General features: G+C 38.7%; 2 protein-coding genes across 20 annotated transcripts in view; one reads left to right on the top strand and one right to left on the bottom strand.

The window, feature by feature from the left end:
* The window catches only part of Dhit (Double hit), a 216,330-nt gene that overhangs the window by 12,896 nt on the left and 177,276 nt on the right, over positions 1-26,158 (bottom strand). For 2 of the 3 annotated variants that reach the window (XM_067354548.1, XM_067354549.1), the window contains exon 1: positions 1,263-4,040. The exons of the other annotated variant lie outside the window; for it this stretch is intronic. In XM_067354548.1, the coding sequence (XP_067210649.1) occupies positions 1,263-1,271 (9 nt within the window). In that variant the 5' untranslated portion in view covers positions 1,272-4,040. Of the gene's footprint in view, positions 1-1,262; positions 4,041-26,158 lie in introns of those variants that run through there. 3 annotated transcript variants of the gene reach the window in all.
* On the top strand, positions 6,897-19,703 carry chn (charlatan). 17 transcript variants are annotated; one of them, XR_010890096.1, is made up of 10 exons: positions 6,903-7,389; positions 10,308-10,511; positions 11,017-11,199; positions 11,884-12,188; positions 12,333-12,958; positions 13,285-13,593; positions 16,072-16,170; positions 16,868-17,447; positions 18,705-18,844; positions 19,480-19,703. XR_010890096.1 is itself a non-coding variant. In XM_067354529.1 (9 exons), exons 2-9 carry the CDS (start codon positions 10,412-10,414, stop codon positions 18,717-18,719), a joined length of 2,217 nt encoding a protein of 738 aa, XP_067210630.1. In that variant the 5' UTR covers positions 6,903-7,389; positions 10,308-10,411; the 3' UTR covers positions 18,720-19,703. The 17 variants fall into 17 exon arrangements, 16 of the variants coding, with proteins under 16 accessions (XP_067210629.1, XP_067210630.1, XP_067210616.1 ...); XM_067354529.1 differs by having other exon boundaries at positions 18,705-19,703; XM_067354515.1 differs by having other exon boundaries at positions 6,905-7,389; positions 16,868-19,703.

Genomic DNA, 26,158 nt, shown 5'->3' with positions numbered 1-26,158 from the left:
CAATTATTTACCGGTCCGCTATCGTTCATTGTAAAACAAGGTAACACTCGAAGTGCATTTTTTGGCGAGGATATTTGATATTTTCTAATACAACAACGGGCACTATCGCCATCGTATCGTCAATCGTAAACCGCTGTCAGTCATTTAAAACGGTTCTGAAACAGCGGTATAGTGTTTATGCATAGCTGCGTGTCAACATGTCAATGGCCGAATGGCGTGTTGGCTTCATGCAGCACGCAATCGCGGAGCACGTGCAGCTTGCAAATCCCCGCTTTCCTCCCCCACCAGCTTTGTCCGATAATCCCCGTAAATTTACTTCGATCGGAGCGACCGTATGCGCGTATCCATATAAATGAATTTGTTATATTCCCGCATGAACATTGCGCACGAACGGTAAGCTGCAAACATTACGAATGAGATTCTACTCAGTGATAATAGAGTCCCTGTTTACGTTATTATCGACAATATGCTACGTTATTTCAGGATTAATTTACAATACTCTCATTCCATACTAAGATAATTTAAGCACGATTGAATACGATCGATTTTCAATACCCAATCAAACTTCATTATTTACTCGCATGTTTCTAAAGCAGAAAAAGCTTCGTAAATTCCGGAAACTAAACTGCTAGTGCGTTATGAATAAATCTTTCTGATGCACATCTGGAATGTAGGAACTATTATATCAACTTAGTTTTAAGCTTTAGCTTAATGGCCATTTGAGAATAAACACTTAGAAGTTACGAGAGTGAGAGAATAGTTCTCTATGGAATTTCTCTCTTCTAACAAGCACTGGCTATTAAACAATTTTTACTTCTACGAAATTAGTTGTAATTTTTGTTACATATATATTCTCGTAAAAAATATGTTCCATAATGCACTATTTTGTGAACCAAAGTGTTAATTGGAACAATGTTGTACAATCGACAGACTTCTTTTAAATTTTATTCGCTTTGACTTTAACACGATGAAAATATTACTGTGAAGTATTAATATTCTTTATAATTATAAATGCAAATGCAAAAACTTGGCAGCTGTAACTTCATTACTTTGATCATGTCGTTTCAGATAAAAATTTGTCCATTTTTAAAAAATAATGAAATTTTCAAGTACAACGTTGTTCCAATTTCAGTTGATTGTTATAATGAAATGGGTGCCTTTACAAAAGAGATCAGCGCGACTCCATTACTGTTCCGTGCTGATTCCTTCGTTCTTTCTACGTGGCGAAATGAGGCTAAGGACACACTCGCATCCTGGCTTACCTCTATCATGTTCCATGCGACTGAAAGCGAGTCCAGCTCGCTTCCCGCGTCCTTAGGATCAGCCTAATTGGCGCGTGACCGGCGCGGCGCCGTGGTGCGAGGGTGCGGGTGCGGGCACGGCCGCGGGCGCACCGTGCCCGCGTTCGCGAGTGTCCTTCCCGATATGCGAATCCGTTTCCTTTTAGCCCGGTCCTCCCGCGGGACCGCCTCGCCGGGCCTCGCCCGGAGCCTGCATGCTCCCAGCGCGTATCAGTGCCTTCAGCCGAATCTCAATACGCAGCCCAGAGCAGCGTCGTCCAAGTCCTCGGAGTCACGGACTCGCGAACGAACACATTAGGGTAACGCGCACCGCGGACCAACCGGTTGTCCCGATCGGGGGTCCCGAGCCTCGCGATCGGGCGAGGCACTACTGCGCCGACGATGATGGCGACGTCGCACGACGACGACACTGAGCAGCGGCGAGTCCTAACGAGCGGAGGGTTACGTCGACGTCATGCATGATATCCGATGGTCCATTTCCCGCCTCCTTCCGCTTCCTGTTGCTGCTGCTGATCCGTCCGTCGTTTCCTCCTCGTCGGTCCTCCTTGCTTGTGTACCACGATATTACATCACCCTTCAACCACCGCGTCACCCTCTCGCGACGCCCTCCACTCTCCTCTCTCGACGGGGCAGCCGCGCGCGCGGATCGACTGGTCGGTCGCTCGGAGTCGCGGTAGGTAGGAGAGAATGGGGGAGAGAGAGAGAGAGAGAGAGAGAGAAAGAGAGAGAGAGAGCGAGAGAGAGAGAGAGAGAGAGCGAGAGTGCGCGGATGCGAGCCTCGCTGCGGAGAGGAATAGGAAGCCGGAGGTCCTTCGTGCTGTCGATGGCGTCCGCTCTCAAGGGTGGGCGCGATACGATCGAGCGGATTTGTCGCGCTTCATAAAGACTCGCGATCCTGGAATTTCAACTCCGGAAATTCGTCCGTTCGGCCAACAAACCGGAACTGGATCCTTGAAATTTAGAACGATGACAACGACGGCGAGTATGTTGCGCACGATCGACCCATTACCGTTTCTCGGATACGCGGTTTAAAGGCGCGGCCGCGCCGCGCCGCGCTTGCGATCTCCAGGGATCAGCGCCGATCTCTCACGCTTGACGCTTCCTTTCCGCGCGGCTAGCGTAGGTGGCCGTACGCGTTCAGTTTCCTCCTCCGTAACGTTTAAAAGGGAATTATAAATAGGCACTCGCGCCTGTTAGAAGGTGATGCGCGCGAGGCGCTGGCGCGGCCAGTTTAAGCTGTCCGTTGTTGCTGTTACCGCCGGATCGCGGTCCGCCGTTGATGCTGCCGCTACGTTTGCCTGTGTTGCTGATGTTGCTGATCGCGCTGACAGGCACCCGTGGTATTCCGTCGCGCGTACCTCACACGCGCGGGCGCGGAAGAATGCGAGAGAAAGAGAGGGAGAAGGAAAGAGAGGGAAGACGATGAAAGGAAGTGGAGAGAAAATGTTAGCTGCAATTGGACGGAGAGAGAGAGAGGAGAGCGGAAGGAAAGAGCGCGAGAGAGAAGGAAGAAAGATGAGGTAGATAGAGAGAGAAAGAGAAAGAGAGAGAGAGAGAGAGGGAGAGAGAGAGAGAGAGAAAGGGAAGGAGAGTGAAGCGTAAGCGAGTCGATGCGCCGGTTATTGATTGGCAGAAGTCGAGACCAGAGGGAGAGAAACCGCGGCGCTGTCACACCGGCTAGGTAGACCGTCGAGGACTATCTTTGTGTTAGCTTCTCGTTGATCACTTGATTTTCTCCGGGAAGACTTCCGGTGTCGATCTTTGCGCGCTTGCTAAATCAGTTGTACGGAGACGTTCTCTTTTTTTTTTTTTTTTTTTTTTTTGGGGAAGATTAGTTTCAGGAAGATTCGATAATTATGGAAATTGATCCTATCCCTTGGTCCTTTCTCATTCGATTTCAAATAACGGTTGTCAAGAGACAGCCAATTTCGAAGCGCGACGAATGTTTCCACCTTTAGATTTTTTTCTCGGAAGTGACAGATGACGGAAGAATCTTTCAGACGCAGAATCCGACGCAGAAGTCTCTTTCGGTCGAAGAGATTCCTCTGGACTCAGTCAATTTGAGAGAGGCGTCGGAAATCGGAAGATTGGTACCGGTGTCCGGATGCACCGTTGCGCGATCCTTCCTCGGTTGAATCGCACGCGTCGATCCAGAGCACGTATCACTGTTATGTATACGTACGCGTGTATATCTTATCTTATCTTCCTTTTTTAGCTCTTTTTTTCTCTCTCTCTCTCCCTCTCTCTTTCTCTCTCTCTCTCTCTCTCTTTCTCTCTCTCTCTCTCTTTTTTTGCTGTCCAAAGTGACCGATGCGGCGTACGAAGGCGTACCGGAATTATCGCGTGTCCTCACCTCGTCGTCCTTTCTCCGCGAGAGGGTCGCTCGCCCTCGCTCCACTTTAACGCGCGTCCCACGTTATCACGCCCGGGCCGACACGGACCGACGGCCAGGACAGGAGAGCTTCGGAGCTTTACGAAGCTCCGCGACCCGCGGAGAGAGCGTATTGCCGGCCACTCGAATCCGGAGTTCGGCCAATATGGCGGTTACACGCGCTGACACGGTGCCTTGGCCACCACTGCCTGCCCGTCTCGCGGACGATTTCAGCGACGCCGACGCGAGGCGCCGCGATGCGAAGCTTCCCAGCGCGGACGCGTCTCCGCAGAGACGCCGCCGCCACCGCCACCGCCGCCGTAGCCACCGACGCCGACGCCGCAAACGTCGTAGAACGCCGACGCCGACGCGGAGGTCGAGCCATCGGCCGGCGTACGAGCGTCGCGGCGGCGGAGTTCGTGCTCGTGATTCTGCGTGCGAATGACCCGTCGACGTTCTCACCGATCTTTCGTTATGATTGCAGGCGCCGTCATTACGATTATAATGCAGTACGGCCGAGCGGTCGTGTGAATGATCGTGACGATACAAGCCTATAACTCGCAAATGTTACGATGTATTGATTTTTATAATTATATATTATATTGCAGTAGAATTATAATATAATAGAGAGAGAGAGGGGAGGGGGGAGAGAGATTAATTTATTATACATTCTGGAATAAATTCTCTTGAAGCGTAGAAAAAATAGGACAATATAATAAAAGATTTAAACAAGTCATATTTTTATAAGCAACATACTGCGAAATAATTAATAAAATTTTCTTTTAATATGTTAAATTTATGTTTATGTAGCATTTACGTTATTCCTTAAGCGGCACACACCTCGAAATTATTCGTGACTTTAATCAACATTAATTTTTTAATTTTAAAAGTACTTTCCTACCATGTGTGTTTGTCTACATTTTCAACAAAATATTTAAATAATTTATTTTTAATTCTTTTTAAACTGTAACTGTCTTTATTATATATTATATTAAATAATAGTAATTATATTAGATTTTGATACTAGATATTAGATTTTATGTTAGATTTTGAGTGTTTTAACAAGGTCAGAATATGACACGAATGACCCCGATGTGCTGAAAACGAAATAAACGTAGGAGGGTCACGCAAGTGAATAAGTAAGCTATTTCATAAGTAGATTGCTGCAGTATTGAAGATTTGTTTCGCTGTATCAATGAAACACTAATCAAATTGGGAGCAATTCTGTTTGTAGTAACTATAAATCTTAAAAATTGTGACTCATTCTATTATTTTATTTAGTCAAAAGGAAAATATATCCGGAATAATCCGCACGCGTGTGTCCTTTTCTTGCTCTCAAATTTCTTCTACGCAAATTGTTTTTTTTTATATTTTAATATTTTGAATTTTACGTCAAGTATTTGCATTGCTACTCATGCTATCACAAATAAGAGTTTTCTTGATACAACAATAAAACATGTATAAAATGTGATTCTGTTTTTTCCTGAAAGTCTATGCTATAATAAAAATATTTGAATATTGAATAAAGATATCTATACAGGAGAGCTATGGGTAGTGAAATTATTTCGATATTTAATCGCTGGTTTAATGTAACGCCAAATACTAAGGCTTGAAGCTATCAATACACGTTTTCTCGATAAACTTTATATATTATATAAAGCGCAACGCTAATAATAGATTAATAGACAGCTAATAATAAAAATTATATAAGAACTAGAAGAAAGCGAAAGCAAAACGCATTTGTGGCAACGATATTTTCGCAAAATGTATGACATAAGGCTTCTTCATAATTATAAATATCTCCACATTCTGAAAGGAGGCGTTTATACGCAAAAATAAATAGATGCGCGCTTTCATCGTAGATAGGTATATCGTAGACCTACGCCTAGATTTTTATGGAAATCGCGTCGCCGCGTATTTCAGGAATATTATGTTCTTCCACAGCGAATCTCATTTTCACTCCCTACGACGTCGTCCTTGGCACATCGTCGTTTTAGCGGCTTTTAAGTTAAGTAGTTCCGCGTTTGCGGCGCGAGAACGGAAATTTCTCTCGCGCGCAAAAGTGCACCCGTCTCCTCCTTCCGTCCGCGGTCGTCGCTATCGATCACGCGACCGCGGCCAATACAGACCACCATCATCCCTCCGTCAGTTTTTTCCGCCTCGCGTCTACGTAAGGAAGAGACGGGCGACGCGCGAGCGTAAGGGAATGTGTCGGAACGGGGCGGGGATCAATATATCGCCGGCGGTGGAGCGGGCCCGATGCATTCGCCGTTCCTAAATTGCGACTCGGATGCAGGTGCCTCGCGTCGCTCTCGCTGCGAGGACGATCCTCGGCGCATCCGCGTGCGCGGAGCGGCCTCCGGCTGGACGATAACGAAGCGACGACGGGGCGCGCTTGGAAGTTAATTTCAGAGCTGCGTCATGGAACGTTACACATGGTAAGGCCGAACGGGATGTAAATGAAGGTTGCCCAGACCGGGTGCCGCTGGTACAACACTCGGTGGGGAACCCGCCAAGAATGCCGACCAGCACCCGGCGTCGGGGAAACCGAACGGTCGGTTCAACCGAATGCCTGCTTATCGGCCGCTGTGAGTTTCTAACAGTGAGTAGCAGCGGGTATTTCGTCTTGGGTAGTGACTCTACGTCTGCACACATATGCCAGCTGTATCGTTTAAAATTATCAGACTCTTGGCTGCGTCAGAGTCGTGTAATTTTTTTTAGTTAATATATTAGACCTAATTAGAATGTCAAAAATATTGATAATCAAAAATGTGAAAGCAATCGAGAATTAATTTTGTTTACATTTGTTAAGTGAGAAGAAAAATCGATAGTCTTTCTTAACATCTCAGGCTTAATAATTGATTAATGAATATTCGTTAGAAACAGTATTGATATGAGTTTTGAAATTGAATTCGGAGAATAAATTCGTGGTATGCAGAGAATATATGGATAATGTTGAAGAATGGAGATGTCGAGGAACGCGTTCGAAAGTATTTTCCTTTATTCTTTCTGCGGATTTCTTTGAAAATTTTCCTACCAGCCCAAGAATCCCTAAGGAACTTTCTCTTTCAGGTATGCTGCATAGTTTTAAAAATAACGACCCGTACGCGGCGAGAGGCGCCTTGTGTAGAACCGAGTTTTTAGACCTTTCCGAAGGTTCCCCGAAAAGGGATCTAAAAGATCTCCCTAACGCGTCTTCTTCGCCCCGCCACCCTCCGTTTCCCTCACTACCGAAAATGCCCCTGCAGTGCTTGGCTGCGTCGTGAACACGTGTAGAGAAACAGACGGGCGGATTCAGGGTGGGTGTATATGTGTGCGTGCGCATTTGTGTGGGCGTATACGTGTAAGATAGTCTATACGCACACACTCGCCAGCTGGTCCATCACTGGCTGTTAGTGTGTGGTGTGGGTTGTTGGGTGTGCGATGGGCGGAGAAGGGGAGATGGGGAGTCGGAACAGGCTCGACTGCTCCCTCTAATACTGGAGGATTGAATGGGCGAGGAGGGTGGTATTGGGTTCCCTCACCCCACTCCCACCACCCACACGCTGCTGCCACCCGACCCGCTTGAGCCACCCACTTCTGTCCGCCTGCCACCCCGCCTGCCCACCCACTCGCCACCCGGCTGCCGTCGAGGAAACAACCTGCAACCCAACCAGCATAACGTTTACTCGAACAACGATTTTCCATCCACTTTGTCTTCGTCGTCGGCATAAGAAGGTGAGTAAATTGTAAGATCCGGTAGTGTCCTGCCGTTCTAAATGTTCCCCGCGTACGTCCCTGTGCCTTCTTGCGTCCGTGAGCCTCCGAAGCCGTCGTGTTGTTCGACGTCATCATCGACCAGTATCAGTTTGGCATCAGTCTCGGCCAGTGTGTGTCTTCGGCCAGGACGTTCCTCTCGTCATGTGTGTTGTTTCGCTTCTTCCACCGGGTTGCACGCCGAGAACGAATAATCGGGAGAAAGTACCGAAGTGAGTGAGAAGTAGAGCGAGCGGAGTGAGAATCGAACGCGAGAGCGACTCCGAATGACGACGGAGCCGCGCGCGTACGAGAGCGAGAGAAGAGCCCGTCGTGTATTGTGTGTATCGCGAATAGGCCGCGCGCGAATACCTATCGAGACGCGCGGAGCGCGCTGGCTATATGTGCGATGTCTCGATGTGTCCGTGTGTTCGTCGGATGTTCGACGGTGTGCAGCGCGCGGTGGGACAGACGGAGAGAGAGTCGGCGTGTGTTCCAGGAGCGCGCGCGTGTGCGCGCGAGGGCGGCTGTTCGCGGTGCTTCGCGATATCGTGCGCGATGATTATGTCGCGGGTGGTGCGCGGCCAGGTAGACCGCTCTTTGCTAGCGACCTTCGCCGCGGCCTTTTTTGCGGCGTGCGCGCGCGTCCCGACAACAACGACGCTGGCGATGCTGACGACGGCGGTTTCCGCGCGCTCCGCCACACGGAGAAGCGGAAAAAGATGGGAGAGCAATGTGGAGCAAGCGTAGGATCTTTCGAGAGCGTAGGATGTAAACGAGCACGATAGTACGATGTATAAGCGCGAGCGCAGGGAAGACCTGCTCGACGTCCTTGAGTTAGTCGGCAATAATTTCCGGATGAATTTGAATGGGCACTGCGCGCGCCTTCTCTCTCTCCTCCGCCTCTTTCGCGATCATTCTCACTCTTAAACTCTCTTCTTCTCTCTACCCGTCTATCTATCTTTTTCTCTCCGTCTCGTCAGGATTGTGTCTCTGCCTTCATTCCGACCGACCATGTTCCCGCCGTCGTATCGTCGCTTCCTTCTCTCCCTTCAGACTTTCCTGCTCTTTCTCTCCGCGCTGTGACACAGGGGTTCTCATCCGGTGCGGAAGGTAAAGTTCCCATTACTGTGGTTTAGAAACACCCTCTGCGATGCTTCACCATCTGCCGTTTCTAAGGGACGTGCCCTCGATCGGTGGCGGAGGGGAATATTGATTTATTCTTTACGGTAACCCCTTCTACGTGCTGAACGCTCTTGCTTTCCCCTCCCTATGCGTATATACGTCGACCTGATATGTGTATTCGCACACACACACACGCAGAGCGTTACTCAGAGCAGGGGTGCTGCTCAGTTTCCCCTTCCCTGTCGCTCGAGGGGCAATACGATCAATACAGTTCTGCTCCTTCTTCACTTCGAATTCTGTCGTCACCCTTGCAGAGTACAGCGCCAAATTCACGCACCATTCGATTGAAATCAATCGAAATGTAACCAGATATATCGCTAGGTAAATTAACAAATATATTGTCGACGTTGATTAAGGATCTGAAAATTATCTTCAATAATATTTTTACCTTTTCAGATTCTTAATCAACAATATATTTGTTATAATTGTAATAATAATCTATTTACAATAATCTATTATAACTGTAATAATAATCTATTAAAACCACATGATAAACGCTTTCTAATACTTTCTAATAGTTCTAATACTTTATCACGTGGATAATTTCTTAAACATTTTCATTATCAATGAAACATTAAGAAGTAATAATAAATAATAATTATTCTGTTGCAAGTAAAGACAAGGTAATGATAGATAATAATTACTCTGTTGTAAATAGTTCGAAGAAAGATTCTACAACTGTTATTTTAACTCTAACTGGCGAATAAGATTTTACATCTTTTTAAATCGTGGCATGTAGAAATATTAATGCTAATCGAAATGGTGTATCCATTATTTCTCGAAGAAAACTTATAAATTATCTTCCCCGTTTTCTTTTGCAGCATTTATATCGAAGAATCGACAATATACATTGCAAATAAGCAGAAAAATGTAATTACTTATTTATACAGAAAAATATTGAAAAATATTTTCCAATAAATAAGATTTTTTTATTCTTCTAAAAATGTTGTCAAATCTTGTTGCAAATTTATTGCTTTAAAGAAGAGATGTAATTATTTTTAAAGCAAAATAAGCAATTATATTTTTTTAGACGCATTGCACTTATGCAGAAAAGCAACGTTACACAAAGTTTTCTGTGTGACTTCTCGACTAATTTTCTTTAAGAGGGATATGATGTTCGAATTACTAAACTCAACCCTGCATGTCGCCTAACTATTTCAAACTTAATCTTGTAGCATCCCAGAGAAGTCGTTAGCGCGTCCGTTATGAAGCTTTGCACACTATTCCCCTCATCCACTGTCACGCTTGTTCCACATGCTTGCACTTTACGAAACACGAGAACTCGATCATATTTATCTTCTATTTATGTATGGGCGCACGGAGCAACGTGTTCAAATCGTAATGCTGTTAATACAGCAGGACTTCTTACATTGTCGTACTTTTCATTTATTGTTACTCGTTTCATTAAACGCATTTAACGCTAATGTGGATTGAGATTAAGAAAATTTTATCGATTCAGATATTTATTTGCTATGTACGACCTTCCAATTTATTTACATCACATATTTGTTATGAGATGTCGATATCATCGGTTGTTTCCACTCTTGTCTTGAAACTGTAAGACATTTAGTAAGTAATCATAAAGACAAGACGTGCTTTTGGAATCAAAAGTTAAAAAGTTAAACTAAGCTGTAATTCATACTGTAATTAATTTTTGACGAGTTTTAAAGTTTTAAAACGAAATAAAACGAAGAAGAATTTTCTTTTAAGTTTAGATTTTTGACGACGACTCAGCACGCAGGTAGACAAATTCTTCGGAGATAACAAAGGGAAAAGGTTATTATTGTTCTGTGGAAAGTGACCGTTACAAAGCTGTAAAATGGAGGGCAACGGTCCTGGAATTAGCAGACTTGATTGTTACGAGGACATGTTTAAGGAAATTACCAGAAAACTCTACGGCGAGGATCCCGATCATAGAAGTAAGTTAAAATTTTTCAACTTGAATAATTGATATTTGTGCCGAGTTAATTAAGTATAAAATGGTTGTTTTCGACGGATGCTTATCTCATGAATTATTGATTGTATTTAATAATATAATTGCACAAATCGGTGCATTTATAATAGAAATTATTTATATATGACGTCGTATAATTCAGCAAATATCTTTTCCAATGCAATACGTGGGTGAACGTGTGTTATTAATATGCAATTATATGTATATAAAATTTATTCTCTACACAATTCAGAATTAATTATCTGAATTGTTTTATTATTTAATGTTCGCTACATGCAGCAGTCGAGGAAATTTTACATATAACTAGCAGTTTGATTAAATTTAAAACTTTTATTTTTTACTAGAGTCCATACATAACTACTGAATCGATTCGGTTTAACGAATATTTTTTAAAATAAAAATGCAATGCACTTCTTTCGCCATAAAACGCAAAATTCTTAATGCAGCTCATCATAATTTTGTTGATGTAGCGTCGAGTGTGCAAAATGAGTTCGAGGCATCAGTTTCATATAAAAATGATGAGGATACCGGAAATACCGATATTAGTGATGATGGAAATTGGACGTATGAAGAGGAAGCGCTCAAAGGAACTGACGGGAGTCGAATCGCCGCTTACCACGCCGGAAAAGCTATGTGGCGATGCGACGAGTGCGGTACGAACGCAAGATTCTTACATTGCTAAATATATTTTTGCAATAATATTCAGTGAACAAGTCTGAGTATAGTGTCGCGTCTAATAACGTTGCATAAACCCTCCGGAAAATTTTTTTCGCCGAGCTAACTTGTTTACAATCTCATAAGCTTAAAGGTCTAGATCGATATAGTATTCAGCGTATAGTCGAGTAACTTTCTATCCTACAGTGCAAAAAGTTTAAGTGACGCAAGATAAAAATAAGTTGATTAGCAAGGGTAGATAGCGAGAAAGGTCCCCCTGCTAATTACCGATCGTACCGTTTTGAACAATGACGTTGTATCGCAGTCTTTCCAGGGTTTTTCCCCAAGAATTTGATCGTATTTCATTATGTGGAGATATTTAGACACATAATTATGAGTTCCGAGTGTAAATTGTTATAATGCTTTAATAGTTGCAATCTTTTTACCGCGATCACATAATGAGGCTTAATTAATTTATTATACTTAAATGTGAAACAATATAATTTAAAATATATTAAAAAATACACAATAATCTGAGATATCGCGCAAATTTGACGTCTAGAAAACAAAGAAAAATAAAATGAAAGAAAAGAATGAAAGAAAAGAAAATAGAATGTCCCGTTAGCTATTTTTGAGCGTACTTAAGTACTATAGTTTATCAAAATTAAATTTCTTTTTAACAGGTGATGTCACGGGAGGTGGTCCTCGAGAAGCTGCAGAGCACTTTATGGAACTGCATTCCTCAAGGTTTCTCGTCGATGGCAGGAATCGACACCATTCGCCGCGTAAAGATTATTTGCAGACAGACATTAAAGTCGAAGACGTAGTTTTGTACCTAGAGAGGCTCCGCGAACGCGCCGAACGGGCGGCTCCACCATCTCGAAGAACACAGGAAACGCAAACTGTGCCTGCAGCTTTATTGCCGGTCACTTCGAGCTTTCTTTTACAGGAACTGCCATCCGCTGCTGCGCCACAACATTTACAACAGGTAATGCATATAGAAATATATCCAACAGATCTAATTTTGAGCAAATATTGTCGAATATGCTATAAGATAAGTAAAAAAAAAAAAATGTGAATATGTGTCATTTGAAATCAAAGAGTGAGAATAAAACAGCATAACTTATCGCAGACAACTGCGGTCGCTACCGCCGCAACAGCGTCCACGGGAGAAAAACGGTATAAATGTATGTATTGCACCTACGGCACGGATAGGCGCGACCTTTACACGCGCCACGAGAATATTCACCGTGAGGAGAAGCCCTTCCTATGCTACATCTGCAACAAACCGTTCAACCGTGCCGATCACGTGAAGAAGCACTTTATGCGAATGCACCGCGAGCACACCTACGATCTGGCGCGTATACGAAGACCGGTGGGCACAACGACAACTTCGCGACCGTTACAACAGGATGCGGGCGCGTCGACGGCAGCTGCGACCGTCACCGCGAATAACCAACAGCAGCAGCAGCAGCAGCAACAGCAACAGCAACAGCAGCAGCAGCAGCAGCAGCAGCAGCAGCAGCAGCAGCATATCAATTATCAGTCTGCTTTTACAAGCAACAAGGGTTATCCGTTGCAGCCGACTGCGTCGGGTTCTGGCGCCAGTACTCTTAATCTTTATCAAGCCGCTATGCCCGCGCCGGGGATCATGCAGTCCGATGCGAATAATTGCAATGCGAACAGGCGAGGACCGAGTGGCGGCTGCAATAGTAAGAGTCATCTTAAAGGTGGCTCCAAAAACGCGCAAGAACGAAGGTACGTTTCTCTCCGATTCACGCGATTGTTAATTCTTTTTCAAGCTGGTTTCGCCGATTATCTAAATTGTCTATTTTTGTAGAAATTTTCTATTTTTCTATCTTCTGTTTTCTATTTTTATACATTACGACACAAGAACACGAATGACGGTGGATTTCTTGTCGCAATGTATCAGGCGCATAAGCTAATCTCTAATGTAATATTTATTATCATCAATTTACTTTGATTTATGCTTCTTAAATGTAATACAGCAAGGATATACAATTGATATATTAGTATGCAGGTAAGAAATATTGACCAAAAGATATAAAAACTAAAAATTACAGATACTCTTGCTTGTACTGTCCATGGAGTGGTGTTGATAACTGGTGTCTGAAGCGACACATGAACACTCACACGAAACCTTTCGAATGCGGTTTATGCGAGTACAAAGCGGCGCGCGCCGAACGACTAGCGACGCACGTATTGAAAGTTCACAATAAGAGACAGTGCTCGAGATGCTCGTTTCTCGGTGACGACGTGACGCAATTGCAAATACATCAGCAGCACGTTCATCGTATGAACAGTGCGCCATCGACGTCCACCACGCAGACAGTGGCACCGCCACCGAGTAACCGTCTACCACAATCTTTGCAGTAAGCGATATTCTTAATTCTTTGTGGTGGAATTTGACAAAATTTGGGTAAATTAATTAAAACAATAAATAAATAAATAAATAATGGTAGCAAAGAAAGAAAAAGAAAAAAAAAAGCATGTGAAAAAAATCTAAAATTATTTGTTTTGGCCTGGATTTATTAATATTGTAATTAAATAATGAATAAAAGCACGACAATAATTTTTGAGGTAGTTCCAACAATTTCTCAATTATTCAAAATTTATTTGAAACTTTAAGAATTTATGTGTAAACAGCGTCAGGCAATATCTCAAATTTTTTTAGAATTTTTTACTACATAATTATTAAAATATTCTTCATCTTCAATACATTTTCATAAGTTAATCAAACAAAAGTCGAATAATTTGTCTAATAATAGGAAAATTACTTTCTTATAGGAAAACAATTTTTCGCACAAAATTTAAAAAATATAGAAACTAATTTTTAGTTTCGTAAAATAAACTTATATTTTTTTAGTGCACGCGTAAACATACATACATCGTCATTTACGTGTAGAAAGTACAGTCAGGTAAAAACAAAAACTGTTTTGGTTTCTTCAATATTTTCTTTATTTAATCAATCCTACGTATTTTTTGCAACGAGTGCATCGTTGCAACTAAGTAAATAAATACATTAATACCGAAGTGAGACTATGATTTTTGGAGCAAATTCCACCACATTATTGCAAGTTTAATATTCGTATTTTAAAACTTCATGAATTTTTGAAAAATTAAGAGATATAGCTTTAAGAACCGTCTTGGTTGTTAGAGTGCAAAAAAAGCAAAATTTTTTAATTTGTTTTATAATGAAATTATTAGTCCACATAGAAACTTTGACTGCGGTTCCCACCGCTACAAATGCTTCGAAGCATTGTAGCATCAAGTGGACCGCAAGCCTTTAATGTACATCTCTCAAAGAGATTCTTGAATGTATGTAATTAAAGTACATTAATCTCTCTCAACGGAGATTCAGAATGTACGGAATTAGGCCCCTTGCGCACTGTCGACTAGTCGCCGGCGATTTGGTCGCCGAGAGATTAGAAACAAAGGCTGGTCGCGCGGCTAACGACGATTGCGTGCGTAAACACTTATAAATTCTATATACTCAGTAGTCGCCGGCGACTACTGAGTATATATTGTAGAATTTATAAGCGTTTAGTCGACAGTGCGTAAGGGGCTTTAATTAAGGAAATAAGAAAGGAAGGAAGGAAGGAAGGACGAGAGAAAAATACCAAGGCGTGAGTGTGACTTACAATTAGCCGGGAGTTGAACTCGGGTCTTCTTGCTTATTGGGTGAATGTTGCATCACTGACCTATTCAGATTTTTAGAGCTTCAAGATTCTCTCTTGCAAATCCGGAAAGAAACAAATTATTTTAGAAGATAAACGTTTTAATTAACCGCGTTCAAAGTCACTTGTGTCTTGATATTTTTTCTCACTCTTCTTTTTTTATGTCTTTGTTTAATTTTGTACATTTTAAATGTCCATTGAGAGATCGATGTACTTTAATTTCGTACATTCAAAAATTTCCATTTGAGAGATCGATATACCTTAAAGTTCCTATGTGGACTAATAATTTCATTATAAATAATTATTTTAGAGACCCTTACTCATGTCAATAAACAATTAACTTTCTTTTATTTAAAAAACATTTCACAATTTCAATTTATTCTCGACATGATTCAATTTTTATCCGTCATAAAAAATCCCTATTTTCTAAAAAAATTTAAAAAAATATTATCAAAAAAATAATATAATAAAACATATTTTTTGATGTATAAAATACAACTCAACAATGTAAAAAAAATGGTATATCGATTTGGAATGTACTTTTTTCTATCTTACATTTTAATTATTTAATAATCGTAAAATACACATCCATAAACAATGAATAATATCGGTAATATAAAATTTGTGATTATTTTATGTTATTCGCAGCATTCAAAACAGTTTTGATATTTTCTCTAACTTTCCATGTAAATGTCATTCAATCTATACGCTTCGGCATTAATGAAAATGATATTACACAACGCGAAATGTTTAATTGTCACCTTAACTAATTTAACAACATATAATTGTGCATTGCAAAGAGCATTGCAAAGAGCATTGCATAATGAGCAACGCCTAGTTTTTCCACTCAATCGGAGTTTGAAGCTTCATTAGCAAGTTTAATCAATAGACAATGCATTGCTATCTCAATTTGTAATAAATTCAGAAAATCAAAATACTGTATTTCAATCATGGTCGATTATTTATATGAATATTTAATTAAAATCGCCATATAAAATATATTGACAGGAGTTACTAGCCGGTTCTTACGAGTTACACGCTGTAATTATTTGCATAATGGTAAAATGTTCGCAAACTTCTAAATCTTTCCGCAGTAGTTTAAAGTTTCCTTTATTTTCTCGCTGTCGGCGAATAATTTGTGCTGTTATTTATTGTTCATTATTGGATTTATAGCCCTGTAGGAGGACGACCACCACCTGGGCCACCAGTTTTTCCAGCATCGGCTCCAATCTCACCTGCTACTCCTGCGATACCACCGAGCACAATACTCGGGTAAGTCTTCTGGCATTTACAGCATGTGATGATATTCGGTTTCCGTTTGTTTGTTTGTTCAATTAATTGCCGCATTCTGTTGCGTTCCACCTTCTTCTTCTTTTTTTTTTTTTTTTTTTTTATTAATTGCCACATGTAACGTTAAGAAGCAAGCCTTTTTAAATTTTAAGTTTATACATCTCGATTGATATTGGCGTGCACGACGATGGGTTACAGATTTGCAATAATTTTTTATTATTGCCTCCGATCGGCCTCAGTTTGTTATAATACAAACGATTTACAAAACGTTCAACAACATTGAGTTCTTGTCGCCATTATTTTGAATGAAAAATCAATATATATCGATTCGTAACCCGTCGACGATGCACTCAGCTATTCGTTATTTCGCGCGTCATTATCCACTCCTCCTCCTATGTTTTGTGTTACGTTCTCGCGTCATTTTTTAATTTATTTTTCTTTAAAAACGAGATCTCTCGATCCCGTACATGTCAGCATATGCACGCTTTATTTGCTTTCGGTGTCATAAAGCTGCGTGCGCGACGCTGATCGCGTAAGCGCGTCTGTTATTGTTAAATGTGTACCTTTGTTCAGTTACACACATTTTTGTTTCTCTCACGTCGTGTTACGACGAACGCTCGTACGTTGGTAGAAAAATGACGCGAACGTAACTTATGGAACAGTGCCGCGGTGGTTGCAGCCACGAGATGGTAATGTCCCCTGCAACTGCAACGACCATGGCATACCCCACGGAGGAGGAGAAGCGGTCGCACCGTCGCATAGGCGGCATCAACGGTGACGACAACAACGAGGATGACGACGTCATCCGAGGCAATGGTAACCGCGAGGAACGCAGTCGCGACCTCGGCGCGTGTCGCGTCTGCGATTTCAAGAACAATAGGGATCTCGACGATCCCGAACTGTGTTCAAGCGATCACAGTAACGGGAGTAGTAAAAAAGCCGTTATCGATACGTCTAACAGTGATTTTATATGCAGTGACCGGCCATTGTTCAATGGAGTAGCCAACGTCGAAGTATCGTTGCCAGGCCCTTCGCGATACGAAAGGCAGGATATGCAGACGACACAAGTCAGTGCAGTCTACTGGAAAGTTTTATCGAGGTTTCTCGAAACGATGAAGAGGAATGAGAAGGAAACGATGAAGAGGAATGAGAAGGAAACGATGAAGAGGAATGAGAAGGAAACGATGAAGGACAATGAGAAGGAAAACCAAGAAAAGAGGCAGCACAAGAGACGAAGGAAGCAGAGCCAACCGAAACAGGTAATTTGTCATTGGGATTCCCGAAAGCGCTATGTGATACCTGTTCTGCGCTTGCAAAATATAAAAGACGTCGTACTAAATGAACAGAGAACAAGCAGTAACGCATATAAATTCTCTGAACTTCAACCGAGTATATTGCGACAACCAAGAATGTTTAAATGCCATATGTGTCCAAAGTACGCGCCCGCCCGAGGAATAAACCGTCTCCCGTACCACAGCAGAGCATCGTTGATACTCCACACACTGTGGCGGCATAAGCGGAGATCTTGGTTAGCCAAGACTCACGTGTCGAAAGCTCTGCCGTCAATCGTCTCCTCGATCACGTTGAAGGCCACGTTCTTTACCAGACCGAACTATAGTTATCACAGATAACAGCAGCGGGATCTGGGAGTGGCTGAAGGGCCGCTTTTATCACCAGACCAAGTTATTGTAGATAACAGAATAGTAGCAACTGAACCTGGGAGTGGCTGGATAAATCATTCTCGAATTAAATTTTAAATAGATCATATAACATTTATTATATGACTTTTTTCAAAGAAAACTCTTTTTGAAGAATTTCTAGCTTAAATTTTGATATATATCTCCGATACTTTTGTATCTGTCGATTCTCCATGCTAGTTTTACAATTCAATCGATTCTTTCGTCACAATGGGAGGAATAATTTTAATTTATTGCAAAGATAATTTTATGCTCGCACAAGAAGAAAAAGTCTACGTTTGTATTATAATAGTTTATATATTTATAAAAAAAATTATAAGAATTGTTATATATTCTCATTGTATATTTAGTGCAGAATAGTTCATTCTTATTAATAATATTAAAATGCTTGTGTTTAAGATGTGGAATGCAAGCATCAATGTAGTTATTACTCTTTTCTTCAGTATAATGATAAAATTTTTACATTTCTATAACAAAAATACTACAAGTTACGATGTTTTCGGTATTAACTCGCTCGATTAACTCTTGTTATTACCAGCTTTATCGGGCGGGGTACATTTACTGAATGACACATTTCTTTATAAGATGTATAAAATGTATAAATTTGTCGTGCCATTCGAGAATTTTATTCTTTTCTGATGTCGCGATAAACTTGCTTTATAAAGAAATATTTTGCTGTATTTAAGAATGCTGTGAATCTCGAATGCATGTGATGCGAATCTTTAACCCATTGACATCTTTTTTCAACTGAAAATATGTTTAGGACTCGATTATATTTTTTTCCAAAAATAGTTATACTTTATGTATTATTCTTTTCAGTGTCAGTTGGAATAACAGAAAGAAAAAGATAAATGTTGATAAGTTGAAGTAATTTGGCTGATTTGTAATCATCTTTGAAAAGATACGCCGAACCAGACTGGCGAAAAAATACAAAAATGATGGCAATGGATTAATTGAAAGTAAGTTAATATATAATATACGTAATATAACATACAACCTTGTGCAAAAGTATTAAACACTCCTAAAATTTTCTAATAACTTCAAAAGGTAACAGCCTACGAACAATAAGCGAAGGCTCAGCTGTTATTTTTTTTTTAGTTATGGAAAAATTTTGAGGGTGCCTAATGCACAAGGCCTTTGCACAAGGTTGTACGTAAAAACATGTACATACATTTTTCGCTGCCTCAAGTACTTTATAATCCAGATAAGATGTTCTGGTTGATCGTAAGTCTAAGTGTTGTTTAAAGAAATTGAACTTTTTAGACAGATCCCAACGAATATGCACCACAGTTCACGCAAAGCACAAGAAGTACCTAAAGCAGAAAATTGAGTACATTTCTTGATCTTTTAAGATAGCTTTTAATTTTATCATCTTTATTTTACTTATGTTCACGATAGAGTGTAATTTAACATCTTTATTTCTTGAAAATTAAACCTAAGATTTTTTACTACGATACTTAAAAGCTATATTTACTAAGATAACTAAGCGTTTAATATCTTATATGACATAAAACGCAGTTTTTACCAAACCAAAGAATAACGTGATAATCGATTTTTTATTATTACTTATTATTTTATTTGTACTTTTGTTTAGCTCATTAAGTGATGCCCTCAACTGGATTACTTCAGAAGATAGGAATGCTAAATTAATTAAACAATTCCCCTGTTCGAGTTAATAATTCTAATGAAAATCGATACATGAAACATTTTAACAAAATTATTATTTTATTTGCGTTATATGATTTATGTATTACGTTATACATAAAATAAATAAAAAAAAGGATTTACAAAATAAAGTTCCTTATGTGAATATTTGCACTTCTGTGTTTTACTTAATTATACCTTATACCTTTTTTTATCATAAGTAATTTTTAATTGTGAAAAAAATAATACTTACTATTTTCAATTAACGCAGTACGATTGCGGTAAAATGATTCAAATAACAATATGTGAATAATTGATAATAACTTTTTTTATAAAACTTTTAAAGAAAGTGAAGTTATTAGTTGCAGGTATTGTAGCGAGATAAAGTATGTATATCGAATGCCGATATTATTGTATCTGTATACGTACATGCAACTTGATTGTGTAACTAAAAGTTGTCGCCACAGTTCTTAATTGAGTGACATAGTTTTTATTAAATTTGGAAAACATGGCTTATAATTTAATGTTACATTTGCGTGGCGAAGGGTTGAGCTAAAAGCAGCACAGCAATTCGGTCAGCATCAGTAAACTCTCGAAAATCGATCGAAAATTGCAAGCAATACCAACTGTAGTAGTGAATAATTTTCAAATTAGATATCTCATCAAAAATAAGTGTGACATTTATATTGTTTTAATACATTATAGAATAATATATAAAACATTTTTCATTTCATATTTTACATATCATTTTTGTTACATCAAAATAATGGAACAAGAGCCTAAAATAAATATTACAGAATTATTATAACAAAATTCAATGTTGATACACGCTAAAATTACATCCCGATAATAAAGAGAGAGAATTTAATTAGAATTATTATTTTATTAGAATTATTAAAATTTTTAATAAAAGACTAATAAGAGCTAAAAGAGCATTTTATGAATTTTCTCTCTCTGTCTTATTATATAACTAATCTGTTCTTGTTGCGGTTTTTGTACAGAATCTTTTTGTATGTACTGAATTTTATTTTTATTGAAAAAAAGACAAAATAAATATTAATTTATGCATATTGTAGATAGAAATTTATATTATTCAAAGTAATTTTGTGTTAAATAAATTGAATATGCACTAACAATCAGGTTTTTGTCTTTTATCAGCCTTTCATTTAGAATTTAATTTTTAGATAGCTTTGTGTTTCTGGATAAATTATTATATTATACAAATATACATTTTAACGTATTAGGAACAAGCAAAAAAATGAGAAGATTTTTTGTAAATTAATGGAAAATGTTCTTTTTTCTTACTCGTACTAAATATAAAGAAAAATCATTATGTATCTAAGTCAAGCTATTTTTTGCATTATTATTGTAGAACGAGGTTTATTTAATTCCCTTTTATCGCATATAATAAGTAGCTACCTTTTATCAAAAATAATTTCGTCGTTGAATGATTATCCTAACGAACCGTCGTTCAGTAACGTAAAACCTTCAGAGTACGGCTGAGAGACCTGATGTCGACAGTCGATAATTGGATGAAATCTGAAACCGTTCGACGCCACATTCCCCGCTTTACGCTTTACGGAATAACGTTGCTCTGAAATTATCAACGAACTTTGATAAATCGATTTTATTTCGCCAGTCGACGCACAACTGAGATTCTGGCACAAAATTAAACGAAAATGGAACTAAATTATTGAACATATGAAACAATTCTAAAAAGCAGTTTGCAATATAATATTACACAAAGTTATCGTACAAGTAACGGCAGAAAAATACGAATTTGCGACAACAATACTAAGAGCGGAAAAAATTTAGAGACTTAATAGGGGAAGGTGGGGTAAGACGGACCGCGGGGTAAAATGGTCCATTTGCTAGATCTTATTAGTAAGTACCTCTATCTGCTGGATAAACATAAAATTAATTTCCTTTTTGATGCTTTTTAACTGTTTAAAAATTACGTCATTATATCATAAGACTATCGTAAGTTATTTATAAAAAAACGTCAAATTCTTGCAAATAGATCTCGTGATCTAATTTCTTAGTATTACATTTTAAGTGACTAAGATTGCAAAACTTAATATTTTAAAATTTTTCTACAAGTTCCATATTTCTGGTTATTGAGAAGTAATATTTCATCAGTTACATTTAAAAAATAATTTTGATACAGGTAAATAAAAATAAGATAATATTAATGTTGTCATGTGGGGTAAAATGGACCAATTTAAATGGGGTAAAACGGACCAATTTATATATTTGTTCTACTTATATTTTCTACTTATACTTTCTACTTATAGTTTTCTGCTTATATATATTTGCTCTGATTTGAGAAATATTTTACATCTCATTTTTTTTTACTGAAAAAAGCTATGAAAAATAAAAAACGCACTGTTAAAAGTAGAAGAAACTTGAAATTTATTGAAAATAATGTCTCCAAATAAAAACAGATTTTATAATAATTATTTATTTTATTTTTACATGCTTTATTTTAAAATGTTATATTTAATGTTATATTTAATATAAACGTTAAAAATTATAAAGATTATAATTATTTTAAAGATTTGTGTGTATAATAAAATAATTAATGTTAAATTAATTTCTATTCTTATTCAAAAATATTTAATAAATACTATATAGTTTTGATTTTGAGTTGATCAGTTAAATTATTTCTTGATCCATATTATCTCGGCTTGGTCCATTTTACCCCATGGGATGGTCCATTTTACCCCACCTATGGGGTAAAACGGACCAAAATTAAGTTTTTAAAAATCTTAATAATAATTCAAACTTTTGCAAATTTTGAAAATTTAACATTATAATCTTATAATAAACATTCTACAGTTTCTTCATGCTAAATTTCAGTTACTTTTTGTCATTAATATAAAAAATATAGCCATTTTTGCTTAGGGGGTCCGTCTTACCCCACCTTCCCCTACTAAAAAAAATATTATTATGACGGAATCAATACTAACACAATAAAATTCGAGTCAGTAAGTAAATAAGATTTAAGCCGTTAATCTTACAGTCAATTTATTATTTTTTACATCGTAGTAATAAAATTGACATTTAAATTTAAAATAAAGTACATTTTATATATATTTATATAACAAAATAAAATAAAGTACATTTTATATATATATATGTATTGTATATATAAAGTATAAATTTAATTAATTCTTCATATTCCTAACATTTAAATATTATATTTACGAAATCCATTTTACGATGTTCTGGTTAGAAAATTAGAATAAGCATATTGATTGTCAAGTTATCACCCGAATTATTATCTGTGAATATATGTAAGCATTGATTTTCAGTGAAGTTTGTGGAATATGAAACCGTGATGTCAATCAGTGATGAAAGGCCGTTGATAAACTCCTTTATCCTCAGGATGTATTCGATATCTGAGGAGTCCGTAAAGATCGATAACCAGGACGAAGTTACGGCGAAAGATCGACCGCGAGACGCAGAAAAACCAGCTTTGACGAGCAGAACTTCACGTCGACATCATGGTGGAAATCGCGTCCTATCGAGCCGCGCACGAAGCGAGTTAATCGCCAGGGCAAATCAGGTTAAAAAAGTCACGTAAGCTCGCGTTCTGCTCGGATAAGGTACACGAATATTCGTATCATTCGTTTTACGCGAAGACTTTAAGCGATTCGTTGCAAAAATGCGCGATCGATAGATGCGTGTTTAGTACTCTTCCCCTACGTCGATGTATTAGTCCCTCGTGTTTAAAACAATAATTAGATTTTGTCATTCTTTTTGATATACTCCCCAGTATCCTTTAATGTCTTCAATATAACCCTAAAAAGTTTAATCCTTTCTATTCTTAAATATATCAATATATCGGGAAAAAGTTCAAATTAGATCTATAATATGTGGACAATAATTTACTACATTAACATAATCGATTGTCCCGTTTATCTAACGGGTTATCAATATGTAACATCACATTGGGCACAAACGGATATTATAGTTATGATTAGTATAATGACAACACGATTAATTGTTTTGTCATTGGACTGACCAATCTGATAAAATATGAGAATGATACGATAATACATTAAACTTCATTGTGTATTTATATACCATAAATAGGTATCTATTTATGGTATTTATGGTATACTATATACTTTACAGCGTATTATATATTTGCATACTCTTTGTAACGCTTATTCAATTAGATTTTACAAGGTGGATAGATACGGAATTAAGATATTGTCATAACTTTGTTTTATCGCTCAATGACGCTGAGCGTAGAATCCGATAAGTAAATAAATAATCGTTTTTTTTGCTCACGGTAAAAAAGACTGAGCGCATATGAGCGCTTGTGAGAGACGTTACGTGACACGCTGAAACGTAAAAAATAAAAAGTGCGTGCGAATGGTGAATGTCACGGCTTGTATGTTGCTTATGTTGCATTACACGTTGACAACTAAACTTTGATTCTCATTCATGACAATAACAATGAAATGTTTAGTATCTGTTCATAATCTATGCAATTAATAAGCGCGATTGAATATTTATTTTAATATATACATATATGTTCTCGGCAAATCTCCACTGATATTTATAAATGCGGTTACAAACACATTATTCAATTCGCTTAATCACAATTTATCGTTCCTTACAAATTATCAAAGCGTAGGCAAAATAGGAAATTAATTATGCTAATATTCTAGTAATTAGGCGTGTTTAATAATATTGAATAATTATTAAATATAATGATGTATTTGTACATATTATGCTTGGAAAGCAGCATTGACAACATTTTTAATCTTGAGAAAATACTAAAATATAATCGAAATATTACAGAGAATTACATTTCTTCTGAATAATTTATCACCGGTGTACCATCGCACTTCATCATTTTTGCTTTATAGACAAACAAATATTTCATTCTTTTGACATCGAATTTGTAGCTGCTAGAATATATATATACAGTTTTGATCAGAACGAATCTGCTTCACGATAAAATATCGGCAATTTACTTCGTTTTTACGCTTATTTGTTCGCAGCAACCATTTATGTATGACAAATAGTGCATTAATCGATTGATAAATCGCGTTTCTCTCTGCAGCACACGGAGATAGAAAATCATGTTATCAAAACCCAGCAATGTAACGCACTTTAATTGTGCACATTTAATCGATTGTTAAAGCTCGTGCTTTCGAACATCTCACGCTTACGCCCGCTCTATTTAGCGTTTTCGACATCGCGTTCAACGTTGCTAAAATTGATCCACTTCAATTTTAAAGCAGACTCGGGTCACCAACTATGTATAACGGAGTTGCGCACCTTCGAGCACATAATTAATCGCTTCCCGGGCAGCGAATGAAAGGCAGCCGCCGAGGTCACGAGAGGGCCATTTTGGCCTCTTTTTTTTTCTTCACTTTATACTCGCGCGTCGCAATGCCGACGCGATACAGCGCAGATTTTCCCGGGCGATACTTCGCGCCTGCGGCGGTCGATTCTAGCAGTGATAAATAATTGCCTCGGCAATCGTGCGATCAACTTGAAACACGAAGCACGCCGTTGCAACGCTCGCGCCAGCATATTCATGATTTTCTCAAAGATTCCGGATATTTTAGCGTGCTACGAACAAAAGATTAATCATGTATTTGTCAGTAAAAATTTTCACTTTTCCCTTTATATCTTTACAAACTTCGTAATACTTTGTCCAATCAAATCTCGCTTTCTCGTGCTCTGAAAAATCGTTTAAAAAACGTGATCACAATTTGAATGAATGCGCGTAAAAATAACGAATTCGCTTTTTTTCTTTTTTCTTCTTACGAGAAAATTGCACGATCGACTCTATGTTACGGCGCTCGCTTTCCCGAAATCGAGTCTTGATGGGACGTCATATAAAAGCAATCACGAAGCTTCATGAAGTGTCGGTGGCTCGAAGTTGCAAGAAGCGTACCACGGTTCAACATGTGTATGCTCGTCAATTATTTTGCGAAAATTATGCACGCGCGTTACGGTGCACCGCGATAACCTCGTTGTACGCGCCACTATTTCACGCGAGAAGAAATTTGATCGCGCTCACATATAAAGTTAACTTTATGCCGACGCGGCGCGTTACGCATCGGCGCGACAGCTAGGCAGGCCGGGGAATTTGCGGAGAATCGATTTTGTTCCGTCGGAGAAGTCGCCCGTGTAATCAGATGATTAGATTCGCATATTAGTGCTAATTTCATATTAATCTCATAACATGCAACGCGCGCCCATAGCAGCACTCCTGCGCGGTTCGGCAGTTTAACGGCCGCCGAATTACATCCGCTATTTGAATCAGTTGAGCATAGCTCGTTAAGTTTCGCATGAGCGTCTATAGGCTCGCAGCTGACAAAGTTAATTCATTGTTAACATCCTCCTCGTTACACGATTGACAACCTTGTTCAATATGCTAAAATATCTTGCTACCGTTAAAATATTTCCATAATTACTACCAAATCAAAATTAATTGATTATTTGTTAAAATTTTATACAGAAAACTCATTTCTCTGACACTGTCACCAAGTAATTGATTAGTAATAAGCACTTTTCCAATAAAAATGTTATATTTTATATAAATATATTTCAATATAATATTTATTGAAAAATTGCATGTGTAATTAATTCTTAACAAG

This window comes from Linepithema humile, chromosome 4 (assembly GCF_040581485.1).
Source record: "Linepithema humile isolate Giens D197 chromosome 4, Lhum_UNIL_v1.0, whole genome shotgun sequence".
In the NCBI taxonomy this organism is placed as follows: Eukaryota; Metazoa; Arthropoda; class Insecta; order Hymenoptera; family Formicidae; genus Linepithema; species Linepithema humile.
The sequence above is the reverse complement of the archived record's forward strand: the minus strand, read 5'-3'. Positions and strand labels throughout refer to the sequence as shown.

Bases quoted from the DNA above. Each gene is read 5' to 3' on its own strand.
- chn (XM_067354515.1), top strand. From the start codon at position 10,412: ATGGAGGGCAACGGTCCTGGAATTAGCAGACTTGATTGTTACGAGGAC. The intron at 11,200-11,883 runs GTACGAACGCAA...TCTTTTTAACAG, and splicing joins GTGGCGATGCGACGAGTGCG to GTGATGTCACGGGAGGTGGT. The intron at 16,171-16,867 runs GTAAGTCTTCTG...CGGTGGTTGCAG, and splicing joins CCACCGAGCACAATACTCGG to CCACGAGATGGTAATGTCCC.